Here is a 17,360-nt window from a genome sequence, read left to right as displayed (position 1 = left end):
TCCAGGATGGGGAGTGACAATAGGCGTGGTTAAGTAAAGGATAAAATGGTAAAGTTAATTGAGGATGTTGGGTGCTGGTATAGGACCCTGATACAGTAAAATACCTTTAGTTGAGTTGGGGAACGGTAAAGAACCCCAAGTACGGTAAAGTACTCAGAGTGTGTCAAGGACGGTAAATGACTCTAGGTACAGGATTTGAGATACGGTAAAGGATTCTAAATGCGGTACAGTACTTAGTGTGTGTGAAGGACAGTAAAGGAGTTCAGGTATAGTATTTTGGAAAACGGTAAAGGATCCCTAGATACGGTATAGTACCCAATGTGTAGATTAGGGGTATGGTAAAGTACGCATTGTGTAGAGTTGTGAGACGGTAAAGGATCGTGGCAATGAGATAGTACGACCCCTAATGCTGAGTTGTCATGGAGAGCTGTTCCTTTATTATGGTTTTAGGCGAATCCAAACTGAGTATATCATTTAGTAGTATTCTCTTAGAACCCTGGTGTAGGACAAATAAAGGGAGAGTTATTCCATGGGATAGTCAAAGTTGGTGGATATGGGAGGAAAGGACCTTGTGGAGAAGATCATTAGATTTCATGTAAGACAATGGATAATAAAGAAAATGATAATGTGCTGTTATTCTGTACCTCATGTAAATTGTTATATTGTTCATCTGTTAATTGTAAGGTAAGGCGTTAGTACGGTTGAGATTATCTACTGAGTTTCAAAACTCATTATAGTGCTGTTGGGCTAGCGTTTCATGCCAGGTAATTAGGAGACTGAAGAATAGAATCCTCTGCAAGATGATCAGTATCAGGGTGAAGATCGCCCAACTAAGGAAGGGGAGTTTGTCAAGCCTTGGATGCCTCACCCTTAGAAGCTCTGTTAATTTAAAGTATTGTTGTTTGAATTTCCAAAAGTGTTATCACATTTATCAAACTCTGTTTTATTTCATTGAGTTATAAGACAGTTAAGTAGTTTTGAATTTAGTATTTAAGATTTTCGCTGCTAAACTCTGTTTAACATGGGTGCAATTTGGATATGAAAGAGTTTTCAAGGTTTGTTTCAAGTGTGGCTATGTTGGACACATTCTCCCTTACTGCCCTTACTCCTTTGAACATGTAGGGGCTCTCATCCTTGAGCGTACACAAGAAGGCCATCAATTCCCTCATAACCCATTCTGGACACAGGATCACCATCCATATTTCACCACTGATATCAGAGCCTATAGCAATACTAACCTCAACCGCCCTAGCCAACTGGAAATCCCATGGTCTGAGTTGGAAACTGGAGCTGTTGAAACCATCAACTCTATGGGTGTCCGCACTATCTTTGTAATACCCGTTCCGAATGTTTAGTATTTTAAACTCATATTTTAATTAAATTATGTGTTTATGGAGTTAACTCATATTTAATGGGTATTTAACTATATGCTATTGGTCGGTTGCATAAGTAGAGGGGTGTTGTGGTTGCACTTGATAATATCTCTAGGAGGAGATATTTTGTTGCAAATATCTTCTTCTTTCCCTGTTTCCATAACTTTTCCTGGAAAGAGAGAGAAAGGGCGAGAGAGAGAGAGAGAGAGAGAGAGAGAGAGAGAGGAGGAGGAAGAGGAAGAGAAACAAAGTCTCTCCATCATGCGGGTATTCAATCTTTTTAAAAGCAAGAATTTTCTTCTTGAGTTCCCAATTGTCAGTAATGAAATGCGCAGTCAAACATATGTACCCAAAGTTTTGATGGTCCGAGGTCCATATATCAGTCGTCACAGTCATCTTACAAGAAAGCTCATCCAAAAATGAGTACAACTTGCTCTTTTCAATTTCATAGACATTGAGTACATCAGCCCTGCATGTGTTGTGAGATACAAGCTTGAACATAGGTTGTAGATTAGAGCAAAATATCTCAAAAAATTCATGTTCAGCCATGTTAAACGCGTAGTTATGCTTGATTATCATAGTTGCAAAATCCATACGACTTCTCTCTTGATCCAACTTAAAAGATGCAACCTTGGGTGTGGCACTCTTAGGGACATTTCCATCCTTTCGTCTTAGAATAGGGAACGTTTTTTCGATATGCTTTTTCAAGTGACTAATCCCCTTAGCACTACTAGCAACAAAGATTTTTTTGCAATGACCACATTTCGCTCTCTCTCCTCCAATCTTTGAAAAATCATTCCATACCTTTGATCTAAGTGATCTTTGCTTCTTTAACAGTTGACTAACATCTTCTCCCAATTCAAAAATATCCTCCTCGGTGTCCCCCTCACCCGTTGTTTCACTGGGATGTTCCGGCATCCTACATTAGACAACCTTTAACAGAGAAGATAGAGCAGGAGTTACAATGCTGTCAAAACCAATAACAAAAATAGAAAAGGGAAAAATACAATCTTCAAAAACCTTTCTACACAGATTTATAGAGACCCAAAAACCTGCTATTGAAAGACCAAAAAACTGGTATTCAGAGACCCAAAAAACTGCATTTTCAGAGACCCAAAAAAGGGAAGCATGATTAGATAAAGTTATTCAACTTCGTACATTTCACACATGGACAATTGGTAAAAAGACAAACATCGATAGTCATCCCACCCTTCCCATCAAAAGCATCAAGTAATAATTTATTCTTACCCTACCCCCGATGTCAAGCATAATCTAAACACGACCATTATTTTCAAACGTTTATCAACGAAAGCGTACCTAATTCTTGAGCTCGAATGCCGGAAAGCCCTCAAAGCGTGTACGAAGAAATCAAATGCGAGAGCGAATCTGCAAAATGTAGGTTAAGAAATTGAAGAGAATGAAGACAAAACCCTAGAAATTGAAGAGAACCAGAAGGGAGGGTATGCGTGCGAGATTATTGAATGTGAGAAAATGGAGAGAGAGAGAGAGAGAGAGAGAGAGAGAGAGACCGGGTGTTGGTCGGTGACGAGAGTTAGTCGGCCTCCTAGAGGAGTGAAACTGTGAAAGGAACTGGGTGTGTTATATATCAAGCTTTTGGGGGTTTTTAAAAAAAACAATCCGGATCGGATTTTTTCGGATTTAATCCATTAGGATCCGATCCGGATCCGTAATTTTCGGATTCGGATTATCATATCATGGATCGTCATTATCGGATTGGGATTCGGATCCGGATCGGATTTTACGGATCGGATCTGGTCCATTGACAGGCCTATGCAGAGCTGCTCTTCACGAACTTATTTTTTGTATGTTGGTTCTATTATATTTTGATATTCTTTTGCAATTTCTTTGGTTGGAATGGATAGCTCACCAACTTTTCTGTACATCGGCATTTTTTCATAAATTATTCTTTCTTATAAATGATTTGTCAGTGTATTCAAATTCAGACCTTTGATCTTGGCTCCATTTGTTTGGGCGTAAAATGTTTTCAGGTAAAATGTTTTACCTATTTTTCATTGTTTGGTTGTATAAAAAATGAGGAAAATATTTTATATGAAGTGGATGAAAATGATTTACCCTCAAATCTTCCGTAAGTTATTTTCTGAAATGAACCCGCTGCCTTCTACTGCAATTTCCACTACTCAATTTCCTCTAAGTCTTGACCCACGTTCAATTCCAATATTATCAGATCTCTCCATCGTTTAAGCCCCCTCTCTATCTTTCTACACTATTATCCCTTTTTTGGAGGTATTTTTCAAGTGTCAACCAAACATTGGAAAATAAAAGTACGAAGTTTATTTTCTGAAAAAATATTTTACATGAAAAATTACATCGAAATAAACGGAGCCCTTTAAATAAAACTTCCGGTGTCATTCTTGGTATTTAAGCAGTTGATTGTTGGATAAAATAAAAATCTTTTAAAAGATTTGTGAAGATGAGTATGATTGCCATGTGTTTGTGGATGCATGTATTGATGTAATAATGTAATACATTAGTGTAAATGAGATATTCTTGGAATCCCATACTTCACTGCAAAATCTTCCCAACATCAACCAGGTTATAGGAGGGTCCCCTGCTGAATGTGCTGGAATACTGAGTGGTGATGTTATTGTTCCATGTGCTGGCAGCTTTGTCCAGGGTGTTTTGGAGGTATATCACTTTTGTCATCTTGTTAACTGAAAGTCGGTGTGTGCTTCCTTAGCATGATTGTTTGTAATAGTTGAATTTATCAAAATGATCATTTGTAATAGTTGAATTTATCAAAATCTTGTGTTAATACTTACAAACTCTTTTTGATACGTCTCCCAGCTCCCAAGTAAGTTTATACAGAATCTTCCAAAACAATTGTCACGTTAACTAAGTTTTTACCTGGTTTCCATTACTGTCATGCAGTCTACCAAGCCTAGTTGTATTCTGTTCGAGTTCAGCTCGGCAACTCGTAAGAGTGTTCGAGCTCGGCTTTGGAAATTTTGAGAGCCCGTGAGCTCAGCTTGAAAAGTGTAAACTGATTTTCTTGGTGACAGATCAATCCCATGAATAGAGCGAGAATGAATTCAGACATCTCTTATCTAGCCTAAACTGCTTGAGTTTGAGTTTGGATTTTGGACTCTGTATTGGGTGCTTGCCCGTGAATAGTTGCACGGTAAAAGCTATCTATATGCGTTCCTGGCTTGATGATTTTGAGGTCCTGGTCCAAGCAGTTAATTTGAGGGCCGTTACGATACTGTATTTCTTTTGGCCAATAGACTGTTTTATCATTTCGACTTTTGCTACGATTTATTTTTGTTCAATCAATTTCCTGTTGTTTCAGTTCTATGGAATTATCTGGGACAAGTGTGGGGAATCTGTGGAGGTGGTGGTGTTAAGATTGAGAACCGGCGATCGTTTGAATCTGACTCTGAAGGTTGGCGAGACTAGCTCAGATAAAATTAATAGGTAAATATCTTGAAAGTATCTTGGTTAATTTCTGAGTGTACGCGTATATCAATCTACAAAATGGATGTTAATTCATGGGATCTTTACTACTGTCAACTTGTACGATTTTTCTTTTGATTTACGACCTCTCTATTTCAGGGATGAATTCCATCGATTCATTAAGTGAGATCTCCTTTCTATATAGTTTTTGGAATTTCTTCCCTGTCATGAGCATGGCAAGTCCGTTGTGTCGTATGGCTCCAACTTCTAGGAGACAGACAGAAAACTAATTGGGGCAAGGCAACATGCCTACCGTGAACAGAAAATACAGAGAAATACTTAAACTGTGCATTTGGAAGTGGCGTGCGCCTAGTTGGTTGTGGTGTGCGCCAAACGAAGCGATGTACGCTAGTCGCTTCCTTCGCAGATCCGGGTTCAGGGAACAGTAATGGCTACTGTACTGGCATGACCACCCCCCTCGGAGGTTAAATCGTGATGGTGAGGTATTGGCTCCCTCTCTCAAGCTCTCAGACCCTGACCAGTCTCTCTATTCCTAAGAGAGAGAAGTAGAAGACGACAAGGTGGAAGGGGTGTTCTCTATCTCACTCCCTCTGACTCTGTTTTGCAGAGGACTAACCTCTGGTCTTTTTGGACTAACCAACTAATCTGCTGAACCTGCCAACCAAGGACAGAACCAAGATCTTGTAAACACGGGGGCCAACCTATGAACACGATTTTGAAATTTGAAGGTTCGGAAATCTAATAGTTTTTTTGGTTTAAATTTTGAGGGAGGTTTAAATCTAATAATTAAATTTAGATCAATAATTGAAGGAAAAACTTATGGGAGACCGTGCACAGAAAGAGAAATTGGGTTTTGGGACAAAAAACGAACACATTTTTATGTCTAAATAATATCCAATACAAAATACAATACCTAAATGTTCTCACCAAACAAAAAAACAAAAAAAAAAATTTAAAAAAAAAAAAAAACCCGAAACCGCACGGGGGCCTTGGCCCCCATATGCCCACACCTCCCTCCGTCTCTGCTGCCAACCCCTGTAACAGTGGAGGAAGCTCTCCTTTTATAGGAAAATGGGCTTCATCACTGTAGCTCAAAAATGGCGTGCACCGTTTCATAGTGGCGCACACCAATCATCAAAATCGTCATCGTGTTGTGTGTGATTGTCCACGACAAGACATGCCTTGTCGTTTGAGACGTACTTTTCTCAAAATTTCTAGACTAGCGCGCGCCTCATCCATTTGTGGCACGCGTGACAACCATTTGGCATACGTCGACTTTTGGGGAGTATCCTGGTTTCTGGCCAAGATTGAACTCAAACACTAAGACACTGTGCATTCGTTTCCTTCGAGTTCCAAAGGGGTTCACAATCGATTCAATTGCTCTTATTTTTGTCATCGACGTATTAGCCCAACGCTTTGGGTTCCGATATCGGGCATTAAGCAAAAATCCCTTGGCATCCCACCATAATTGGAAAGCAAGTTCCAGAATCAAAACTCCTCGACAACAAGGCATCAGCTGGCATACCATCGACATTACCCGCAAAGTGAACATTGTTTCTGGACTGTGACAAAGAAGAATAATCAATGATCCCGCACTACAAAAACATAAAAACAAAACAACGAAAACGGTATACAAGAATGGATCTCCTGTCTAATTCTATTTGAATAGAACACTCCCCATGAAATGGTAACTATACCAACAAAGTTATGATCCCAAACACTCAAAATTGATAAAATACATAATCCAAAATTCAATAATAAATCTCCCAAACGCCCTCCAATTATCAAACACAGCATTTGGCTTGCTCTTGTAAAGTACCTTTTTTCAGATCAGAGATAGAAAGGTACCTTTTTTGCATAGAAATCACCTCTTACAACAAGCTATCACACAATCTTGTAACCCCTCGCCTATCGAACTCTTATAACCCACATGTAGTTTGATACAACGTTTGCTATCGAACTCTTATAACCCACAAGTAGTTTGATACAACGTTTGCTATCGAACTCTTATAACCCACAAGTAGTTTGATCCTAATTGATTACCAGGAGCGTGGTTGCCCCTTTTAGCCAAGCTCCACCTCTCCTATAAAATAGGAGAGGCTCTCTCCTTCACAAAAACATGAAAATTCTCCCAAGAACCCTCTCTTCGGTCCTCCCGAGTCCCTCCACACCAGTACTCCTTCATACTCAGAAAGGCCGAAGTACATCCTCAAGCTCTGCCGAGTGGAACTCGATCTTCAACACTTGCCAACTAGCTGAGGGGACAAGGAGGGAATGGCCTCACAATCCCACGGATTGCATTACTATTATCCTACATACTTGCGATGTGATGTTGAATGCCATAAAAGACTTAATTGAAGCCCTCCTCCTAACACCAATTGATTTTAAGAAAGATGGTGGAAAAGCGGTCTGACACTTTGTATTCTTGGATAGAGTGAAATCTTATGCTCACTGAAAACAAGATTTCATTATCCAACAACAGTGAAAATAGGGGCATATGGTTGCTTCTCATTTCTACATTTCTCTGTTGTCAAAGAAACTGAACTTACTGATTGAAGCCCGAGCTCGCCCCGAGAACAATAAAGATGACAAGGAGAGATGGAAGAAAACACACCAAACCCAACACCATTACCCAAGGGCGTGACGACCTGGTGTTCCTGAGCCATAAACCCTCTTTAGCTTCCAGCTTGCTATTTTATTATTATTATTTTTTGTTACAGTAATCAAATTACAAAAACTAAACCACATAATGACATCGACACCAGTGATCGTAATATTCTCCCATAAAAAGATGCAACCTTTATAATGATTTTCCAGGGGAACAAGATAGATTTCTCCTTTGAAAATGGGTATGAAAGAAACCAACTTTCGGCTTTGGACAAGAGTTTGAAGTAAACCAAATTTTCAGAAACTAGTTACTCAATTACTCCAATTGAAAAAGCATTCCTGTGCATACATAGCAAGGGGGAAATAAATAAGTAAATTACATGGGATTGTAGCAAACTAGGAAATTACATAAGATGGTAGCAATAAATATTGCCCATAGTAATTTACAGTCTAACAAAACACCACTCCACAAAAGCAACTGTATTACCTAACTCTTTTAACGTGTACCATGCACCTTGTGGGGAGGGGCCAGCTGAGAAGGCAACACAAATACAAAAAAAAAAATCAGACTGAAGCATATTATATAACCACCTCATGACAGGGAAGATATTTCCAAAAAACTAAATAGAAAGGAAATCTCAAATAATGAATTGGTGGAATTCATCCCACAAATAGAGGTCGGAAATCAAAAAAACATAGTACAAGTTCACAGTAGTAAAGATCCCATGAATTTACATCCATTTTGAAGATGATAAAAGCATATATGGAGAAATTAACCAAGATACTTCCAAGATATTTACCTATTAATTTTATCTGAGCTAGTCTCGCCAACCTTCAGAATCAGATTCAAACGATCGCCGGTTCTAGATCTTAACACCACCACATCCACAGATTCCCCACACTTGTCCAAGGAAATTTCATAGAACTGAAACAACAGGAAATGGATTGAACAAAAATAAATCGTAGCGAAAGTCGAAAATGATAAACAGTAACGGGAAGATAAAACGGTCTATTGGCCGAAAGAAATACAGTCTCGTAACAGCCCCCAAATTTAACGGCTTGGACCAAGACCTCAAAATCATCACGCCAGGTACCCATATAGATAGCTTCTACGGTGCAACTATTCACGGGTAAGCACCCAATACAGAGTCCAAAATCCAAACTCAAACTCAAGCAGTTTTAGGCTAGATAAGAGATGTCTGAATTCATTCTCGCTCTATTCATGGGATTGATCTGTCACCAAAAAAATCAGTTTACACTTTTCTAGTTGAGCTCAAGGGCTCTTAAAATTTCCAGAGCCAAGCTCAAACATTGTTAAGAATTGCCGAGCTGAGCTTGAATATAATACAACTTGGCTTGGGAGACTGCATGACAGTAATGGAAACCAGGCACAAACTTAGTTAACGTGACAATTGTTTTGGAAGATTCTGCATACACTTGCTTGGGAGTTGGGAGATGTCTCAAAAAGAGTTTGTAAGTATTAAGTAACACTACATTTCGATAAATTCAACTATTACAAACGATTATGCTAAGGAAGCACACACCGACTTCCAGTTAACAAGATGACAAAAGTGATATACCTCCAAAACACTCCGGACAAAGTTGCCAGCACATTGAACAATAACATCACCACTCAGTATTCCAGCACATTCAGCAAGGGACCCTTCTATAACCTGGTTGATGTTGGGAAGATTATGCAGTGAAGTATGCGATTCCAAGAATATCTCAGTTACACAGATGTATTACATTATTACATTAAATCCACACACACATGGCAATCATACTCATCTTCACAAATTTATTCAAGATATTTGTTTTATCCAACAATCAACCGCCCAAAAACCAAGAATGACACCTTTAATGCAAGATCTAAAGGTCTGAATTTGAATACACTGAAGAATCATTTATAAGAAAGAATAATTTGTGAAAAAATGCCAATGTCCAGGAAAGTTGGTGAGCTATCCAACCAAAGAAATCGCAACAGAATATCAGAGTAGAAAAGAAACAACATAAAAATAGATAACGAACTACCCACAAATTGAGAATTACGAAAGAAAGGAAGATCAAGCAACTTAGTGTCAGAAATCCCTTTAAAGATGAGTCAACAATACCAAACACATAAGTTAGGGTTTTATCCATAAATAGCCCATCCTTTACAAGTAATTCTAAAGAAACTTAAGTAATTCTCTTATTTAGACATTTGATTAGGGAACAAAATAAAAACTGGAAATTTTACACAGCTACTACCGATTCCTGATCTGGAACATTACAAGTTAGAACTTTAAAGACCTTGGGCAACCTTTTTAGATCACAAAGAGCTTATATTTTATTAAGCAAGCATGTACTCATAATATCATGATAAGTTTAGATGAGCAAGATCAAGATTTTATGTCTTGGTTTATACTCAATCATCTTCAAACCAATTTCTACTAGATCTCATTCGCATGTTTTAGTTTCTACTAATCTGCTCATATTAGAATGGTACTTTCAATCACTTAAATTGAGCATACTAGAACAGAAATAGAGCTGAAACAAATCATCAAAGTGCTGAGGAAGGATATAGAGGCCATGCTACTAGGCTGCTCGCGGTCCAGACCAGATCGGATTCCTAGGAATCCGAGGACCGAATTGCGAGTCATTGCTTTTAGAAAATGCAATCCGTGTCCGGACCAAAAGTCCTACAGCCCGGTTCCAATCCAATCCGCGAGTCACGATCGGTTCCAGTTTTATTCACGGATTACAATACATAAAAAGAAAAAAGCAACTAGCAAGGAAAAAAAAAAATACATGAATGAAGGTCCAGTTTACAAATACCAGTTTGACAGCTTCCAAATACATAAACTTAAAGCATGCATTACATGCAACACCAGTTTAGAGATTCAATTGGTCAAGTTTCAAGATTCAAGGTCAGTACGTTAAACACGAAAGTAGGAGAAGCTGGTTTCTACTTTCTAGGTAAAAATAGCTATAACAGTAGGTAAAAAATATAAAATTATTTATATATTATTTATACCTAATAAATATTGCACGGTTAATCCATGGTGTCATAATGAAAATCCGTGAAGGCGTGAACCGAACCGCGAGTCATGGTTTTCTAATTCTTGAATCCAACGTCTGGACCATTACATTAATCCACAGTTTCAATCCAAAACGGATAGATCGGTCCGGTTCCACAGTTCACTGGATTTTTTGAGCAGCAAAGACTTTTTAAATTTAGTTAGTTGTTTACATGCTATTTCTTTTTGTTTTATTCCTCGTAGTTGTAATGGGGCGGCTCATGAAATAGCCAGATATGCCCTTTCTATTGAGCATCCAATGACTTGGCAGAGAGATTTTCCTAGCTGGGTTCAACAGATTGCGTTTTGGAACCTTTCATCGAATTAGTAATGCAATAATATCTAGTGATTGGCAAAAAAATCAAAAGTGCTATGGGTACACCACCTATGTGGCAACTAACAAAGGGGCCCTACCTCCTCTATTCCAATTCAAAATTTCACCCAAAAAGTTGCCGGGAATTTGACCTCAACTTTACTAACTCAAACCCACATACCCTCACCCCCCTCCTGACTTTTACTCCTACCTCACCCCATTTACACCTCCCACAGTCCCACCGGCAACGTCGGCAACCACCACCACCATCAACGCCGGCGACCACCACCACCATCGATGCCGGCGACATTGCCTACGTGGCATACAACTTCTGCTGTTGACTTCTCTCTCTTCCTCGCTGTCTCCAGGCAGTTCTACATAAATCTCTCTCTCTCTCTCTCTCTCTCTCTCTCTCTCTCTCTCTCTCTCTCTATATATATATATATATATATATATATATATATATATATATATATACCAAGTTATATTCCAACCGCGATGGCGTCTCTGAGCTCCAGTCCATCTTCAATGCCCTCAGCTTTGACATCGACACGTCCTCGGCTGATCTAACCAACGCCGTAATGGAGATCGACAAGGACGGCGACAGTGCCATTGACCTCCAGTCCGGACCAAGAGTTCGCCGACTTCCACTGCGTGAACGCGTCCACCCAAGTCGCCGGCAACATCTGAATGTACTAATAATAGTGGATAAAACCAGCGTTGGTATAACTTGGGACTGGATTCGGATTCATAACTTATTAATCATTCTTGGCCTCATTCTGTTCAAACACTAAATTTTTTTCCAAGTGAACGTAATTGAGCGTCTCTTTGGGTTTTTAGTGACAGAGATCGAGTTTATCCAAGGCCAAGTTTGGGTGTGTAAATGATTCAACAGTAGAATGATTGACTGGCTTTCATCATTGGCGGTCCTGTGACAATAATCAAAAGAGTATCAAACCACAATATTGATCAAAGGCTAGTAACCTGTAGAGGGTAAGCTTTGCAGAGACAATTCAACAAATAATAACAAATCCTATCAATCAAAGGCTAGCTCATCCGTATCGGGTGGCAAATCAAAAGAGTAGAATAAGGGCAACCATTGCCATGGCTGATGGCTCTGTTTCTTGTCTTAAGAACAGGCTAATTTATGTTTCCCCAAAAACCTCATTTATTTCTACTTAATGTTGTTTGGAATAAAATTTCATGTGGGTTGTACTACCAAGGGCCCAGCCGCCCAAATAATCTAATGGGTGAAGAATTAAGATGTACTATTAACTGCTTTGTATCACACCCTCTAATGGTAAAGCTCTCCATTCACGTTCTCTTTCAGCGATAGAAGCAAGATTCGATTTTGTCAAGAGACTAAGAGAGATGGGAGTCGTTGGCCGCCAGCGTCGATCGTGCTGGCGGTCGTCGGCATCGACGGTGAAAGGTGAAAATGGGGTCGATAGAGGGAGTAAAAGTCTGACTCGGGAGGGTGTTGGGTTTGGAACTGAGTTTAGTAATGGGTCATATTCCCGGCAACTTTTTGGGTGAAATTTTGAATTGGAAATAGATGAGGTAGGACCCATTTGTCAGTTGCCACGTAGGTGGTGTACATATGGTGTACACCACCGGTGTACCCATTTTACCCATAGCACTTTTGCAAAAAAATTGTTCATGGCCAGCAGTAAAAGATTTTGCAGTCATCCTGACACCACCAACCTCAATATTCTACTTATGCAGTCAAATCTCAAAGTTCATTTAGTCATATTCGAACATCCAGACAGAAGAGATTGTTACGACGACTCACGATCCATCTAACATCATGCATAGCAGATAACGTACCTTTTCGACAAAGACACCGTTGGAGTCATTCGGAAACTTCAGGTTAATTCTATCCAAGTTGCGTAAACTTGCGGCATAAAGATTAGTCATTTCCATTCCAAGCAGAGGTCGAGAGAATCTCCTTATGCAATGACAAAAACCCATTAGACTATCCAAGTGACAAAGACAGCTTAAACATTCTTTTGGTTAAAACCTTTTTCAGGCAATTCACAGAAGATCAAGCAACCTTCCATGTGGGGGTTGAAGATTTTTTTTTTCAAACGGCGAAAAGCTGAAATTTATTAATCAAATGTAATGGATACAAAGATTAAAATGAGCAAGAGCACGACAAAAAAAGTCACTCGAGTGACGAGCACCAAGAGGCACGTGGGGGTTGCAGATAATGGAGAATGTCTAGCAATAAGTATAATGCAAGTACGGTGTGGAAAACAACACACTGCCTCAAAAAGACAATGATAGCCCAGTTCACCCCCACCGAGATAGAATGTGACAGGGACGCAAAAGTTAAATAAAGCGAGTATTACTATCCACTGCCCACAAGGAGGAAACAAAGGAAAGGCGAAGTGTTTGTCACATAGAACCGCCCTTCCCCTTTATGCTTATTGTCTAACTAAACACGACGAAGGAAAGGTAACCATTCCGTTTCCTTTGTCTAACCAAACAAGAGGAATGATGCATTCCTCCCCCTTCCCCCAATCCTAAGAAAAACAACAATCAAAATGACATACAAAGATCTAGAACATACCCGTATTTATTGAAGTGCTCCAAGCATTTGGAAACTATGTTGATAGGAAGAAAAGGAGTACATAGCTCGTCATAGAAATTGACTCCAATGACTTCTCCATGACGATTTATAAGGGGTCCCCCAATACCGCACTAGCAAAAGAATAATCTATCAGCGCTTGCAAAAACTTTCTCTAATAATACCGAAAGCACATCACATTAACTAATGGACATACACAGACATATGTCAATTGTTTCTGAAACGTATAAGGCCAGAACTCATTCCACCACTACATTCTACCACACAAGTCTTGGTAACTGTAGACTACATCAAACATACATATCAACATAAAGATGCATTAACAACTACACTAGAATATTTCAGAAATATTCGCCCATATTCATCACAAAAATGTAAATATAGACCAATCGGGTGGGTTTTGCAAGAAAAAATGCCACATCTTTCCTATAATCCTGATGGAGTTTTCCATGAAATAGCAATTCCGCCCCCGACCTGACTAGCCCCAAATCATGTTCTAGATGGGTGGGGCAGGTTTCTTACTTTTTGAGCCCCATTGGCATATTTTTTACTCGTCCTATATTCTGCAAGAATAGTAGGATTTTTGTAAGGTTTTGCAATTACTTTTGAAACCAAAAAAGGTAATTTAATTCATCAATGATCTAAAACCAAGAACCAATAGAGAGAGAGAGAGAGAGAGAGAGAGAGAGAGAGAGAGAGAGAGAGAGAGAGAGAGAGAGGTCAGTACTTTTGAAATTTTGCAGTTACCCCGGAAAAGCTCTTTACAGTCGAAGTCACAGCGGTCAATACTATACAGAGAGGAAAAAGAGAAAATGTTAGTAATCGACAAGTCACTTACACAACTCATACAATGAGCAAGTTAGTGCATCTTTTATGTGCTCCGATTAACACAAAATGATGCAATAATACAACTCATGCAAAGAGGTTCCTACATCTCTACACTCTAAATCTTGGAAAACCCTCCATAGACTAAGATAAATTACCCTCTTCCAATAAGAAAATTGCTACATGTAAAGTAGTTTTTCTGTGTTTACCTGAATCTACCAGGAGCAGTCATAATCTCATTGGGTGGCTGAAAGTAGCGGCCGACGGCAACCACCAAGTCTCCAGGACAAAGCTTGAAGAAATCTGAATGAGGATGAAACAGAAAACTGTTTGAACCCAACTCTTTGTCCTGCATTCCACTTGGATCTACACACATGGTATCATCTAGAAGCCTCAGACTAGCGGTAGCCAGCGGTGCATCAGATTTAATCTTAATCCAAGCAATGTTGTAATGCCAGTCGTACGCCAACACTTGGCCCTCACATAGTGTACCATCTCGTAGATGCACATTAACCTGCAATAACAATGTCATTTTGTACTTTGGCCCATCGAAAAACATTGAACTAGGGTCAAATATAAAAACGAGGAAAAAGAAACGATAACCACCTTGATATCATCAGGTATGGCATCTGATTCAGCAGAAGTCCTAAGTAGGCTAGCAGAAGTTAAGATGGTACCGAAGTATGTACCATTAACCTCTTCAGACTCGGTGATAGTCCCAGAACCCATAAATAGTGGCTTCTCACCTGGATAATGACATAAACAGAATTTTTTTTCCCGAGAAAGCACAATCTCATTTAACCAAAAAAACAAACAAACATATCTTTACAAGGGGTAAGAAACAAGCAAAACATATAGACAAGCAGAATGGCTATTGCTCGAAAAAAGAAGACTCAAAACGTGAAAAACTAATTAAGAACCAAGAAAGAAAAACCTAACACCAGACTGCCATATATTAAGCAGATCAGACCTTAGAGTTCAAGAAGACCCATTTAAACAGAATCTACCACGGGGTTGGCCTATTGGTTGTGGCACTCCCTACCAAGTAAAATGTCTGGGTTCGAGTCTTATCGGCTATCCCTGAGAATTGCAGCACCCGTTCCTTATGCCCCTCCTAATGATTGACAAAAAAGATACATACACAAAACCCAAATGCCCAACAGATGATTGACATCATAAGCTTTCATATGCACTAATTATGAGAGCCAGCCACCAAAACATTCATTCTCGAAGTCATAATCAACAGATAATTAAGAAAATAATTGCTGAACAAATTGTACTAAAATCCCAACAATTCTTACCGGTAAGGGATACAAGGCTGACAACGAACGGAGACACTTTCAAAGCAAGTTTTTTGATATCCAAATCCAAGTCTATGTTAGAATCTGTATTAGTATCAAACTTCTCCGCGAACGAGTAACGACTCGTTCGGTAGGGACCTGTTCATAACATGATTAAGAACACCGAATATAACCAACAATAGAAATTAGTAAAAGGGGAAAAAAAATTGCAAGGAATTTGCTTAGTTACCCCATGATTCAGAGCGTCCTCGTTTCCATGGACTCAATCTTGCCATTCTTTGTTCCGGATCACGACAATCAAGCTCCATAATACTAGGACCAAATAAAAGACGGTAATGTTTAACTTAAACAACGAGCCTATTTCAGCTAAATAAGGGTTAGAACTTTCATTGTATTCACATGACATAAAAGTTTCAAACATGGACAGCAGCAGTAGCAGCAATGGTGCTGACACTACATATTATAAATCTGCAGAGAGAGAGAGAGAGAGAGAGAGAGAGACCTAGGAAGGAACTCGAGCAAATTGGCGGGGACACGGCGCGCTCGCGGTGGAGACTAGGAGTATCAGAAAGGGGAAGGGAAAGGGCAAGAGTATGTACGGAAAACAAGCCGAATCGCTCTATTATCGTAAACTTATTTTTCTTCTTTATTTTGGTATTTTATTTATTTATTTATTTGTTAAATTCGAGTGATATTTTTTTGAATTAATTATTCATCTCGGTCAGAGGAGTTTTTTTTTTCACGGGATGAGAGGAGTTCAAATAGTACAAAATTATGACAAAAAGAAAAAAAATAAAATTACTAAAGACGAAAAAAGTATCAAATAACTGTCTTATTTATCTAAAGTTTTGTCTTATTTGAATTTTTTCAACATCGGTCCATATTTTTATACTTTTTTGATTCGTCTCATCAAAATGAAGATTAACTCCAAAAATTATGACAAAAATCTAAACAAAAATTTATAATAAATAAAAAATACTAAAATAAATTTTGGACTTATAGAACGTTTTTTATGTTGGTTCATTTAGATTTTAAACGAACTCGAGCCGAGCTAAAGCTCAATGAAATTTTTTGGGGCTGAGCTTGCTTAGATTTGACTCGAATTTGAACTTATTCACAAGCCTTAACGAGTCATAAATATTATATCCAAAAACCTATAGGTACCGACCAAAACCCCACTAAAATCATACCGACGTCCGTATCGGACCATCTCTGGCCACCGAACAGCCGATCCGAGCCGTTAAAAAATTCTAAAAAAAACGAGGGGGCCAGTGCGAGAATCAACGGCAACTGATGTGTGTAGTGTGCTTGATCCGAACACCATTTTTTCGTGTATATATGTATATACGAAAAGAGGCGGTGTTTAAATCGAGCACCTATGCACGTCAGATGCGGTTGATTCTTGCGTAAGCCCACTCGATTTTTTTTTAAAGAATTTTTGGACTGCTCGGATCGGCCGTCCGATGGGCGAAGACGGCGCGGCCATCGGTACGATTTCGGTGGGGTTTTGGTCGGTACTGATAGCAGTACTCATATTATATAGGTTTAGAATTGCAAATAAAATTTTCATTTTGTGCATAAATAAGCTCATAAAGATCTAAAATTATAAAAATGAAACAAAATTTCAAGTTTATAGTACTTTTAAAAGTTTATACATTTACAAATTAAAAAGTCATTAGTATGTCCACGTAAAAGTTCATACATATTCAAGGTTACATGTGAAATTCTTATTTTATATATATATATATATATATATATATATATATATATATATATATATATATATATATATATATACAAAAAGTTCATAAATAATCAAGGTTACATGTGAAATTCTAATGA

The 17,360-nt window shown here is 38.7% G+C and overlaps 2 protein-coding genes across 3 annotated transcripts; both read right to left on the bottom strand.

Annotated features, from left to right (window-relative positions):
• Positions 1–699: 699 nt before the first annotated feature.
• On the bottom strand, positions 700–3,589 carry LOC131317201 (zinc finger BED domain-containing protein DAYSLEEPER-like). Its single transcript, XM_058346772.1, has 3 exons — positions 3,555–3,589; positions 2,691–2,759; positions 700–2,292 (listed from the first exon to the last, which is right to left on the bottom strand). Exons 1-3 carry the CDS (start codon positions 3,587–3,589, stop codon positions 1,485–1,487), a joined length of 912 nt encoding a protein of 303 aa, XP_058202755.1. The 3' UTR covers positions 700–1,484.
• A 4,138-nt stretch (positions 3,590–7,727) lies between these two features.
• LOC131314250 (putative protease Do-like 14) lies at positions 7,728–16,163 on the bottom strand. Of its 2 annotated transcripts, none has more exons than XM_058342783.1 (11): positions 16,021–16,163; positions 15,748–15,830; positions 15,519–15,656; positions 14,824–14,963; positions 14,427–14,731; positions 14,120–14,180; positions 13,375–13,505; positions 12,630–12,750; positions 9,014–9,106; positions 8,234–8,358; positions 7,728–7,965 (listed from the first exon to the last, which is right to left on the bottom strand). In XM_058342783.1, the coding sequence occupies exons 2-11, from the start codon at positions 15,824–15,826 to the stop codon at positions 7,917–7,919; spliced, it is 1,242 nt and encodes a 413-aa protein (XP_058198766.1). In that variant the 5' UTR covers positions 15,827–15,830; positions 16,021–16,163; the 3' UTR covers positions 7,728–7,916. The 2 variants fall into 2 exon arrangements, with proteins under 2 accessions (XP_058198766.1, XP_058198758.1); XM_058342775.1 differs by having other exon boundaries at positions 15,748–15,833; positions 16,021–16,094.
• Positions 16,164–17,360: the final 1,197 nt, after the last annotated feature.

The sequence above is a fragment of the Rhododendron vialii genome, chromosome 2a (assembly GCF_030253575.1).
Source record: "Rhododendron vialii isolate Sample 1 chromosome 2a, ASM3025357v1".
Taxonomy (NCBI): Eukaryota; Viridiplantae; Streptophyta; class Magnoliopsida; order Ericales; family Ericaceae; genus Rhododendron; species Rhododendron vialii.
Note: the sequence above shows the minus strand (reverse complement) of the source record. Positions and strands in the feature narration are given on the sequence as shown.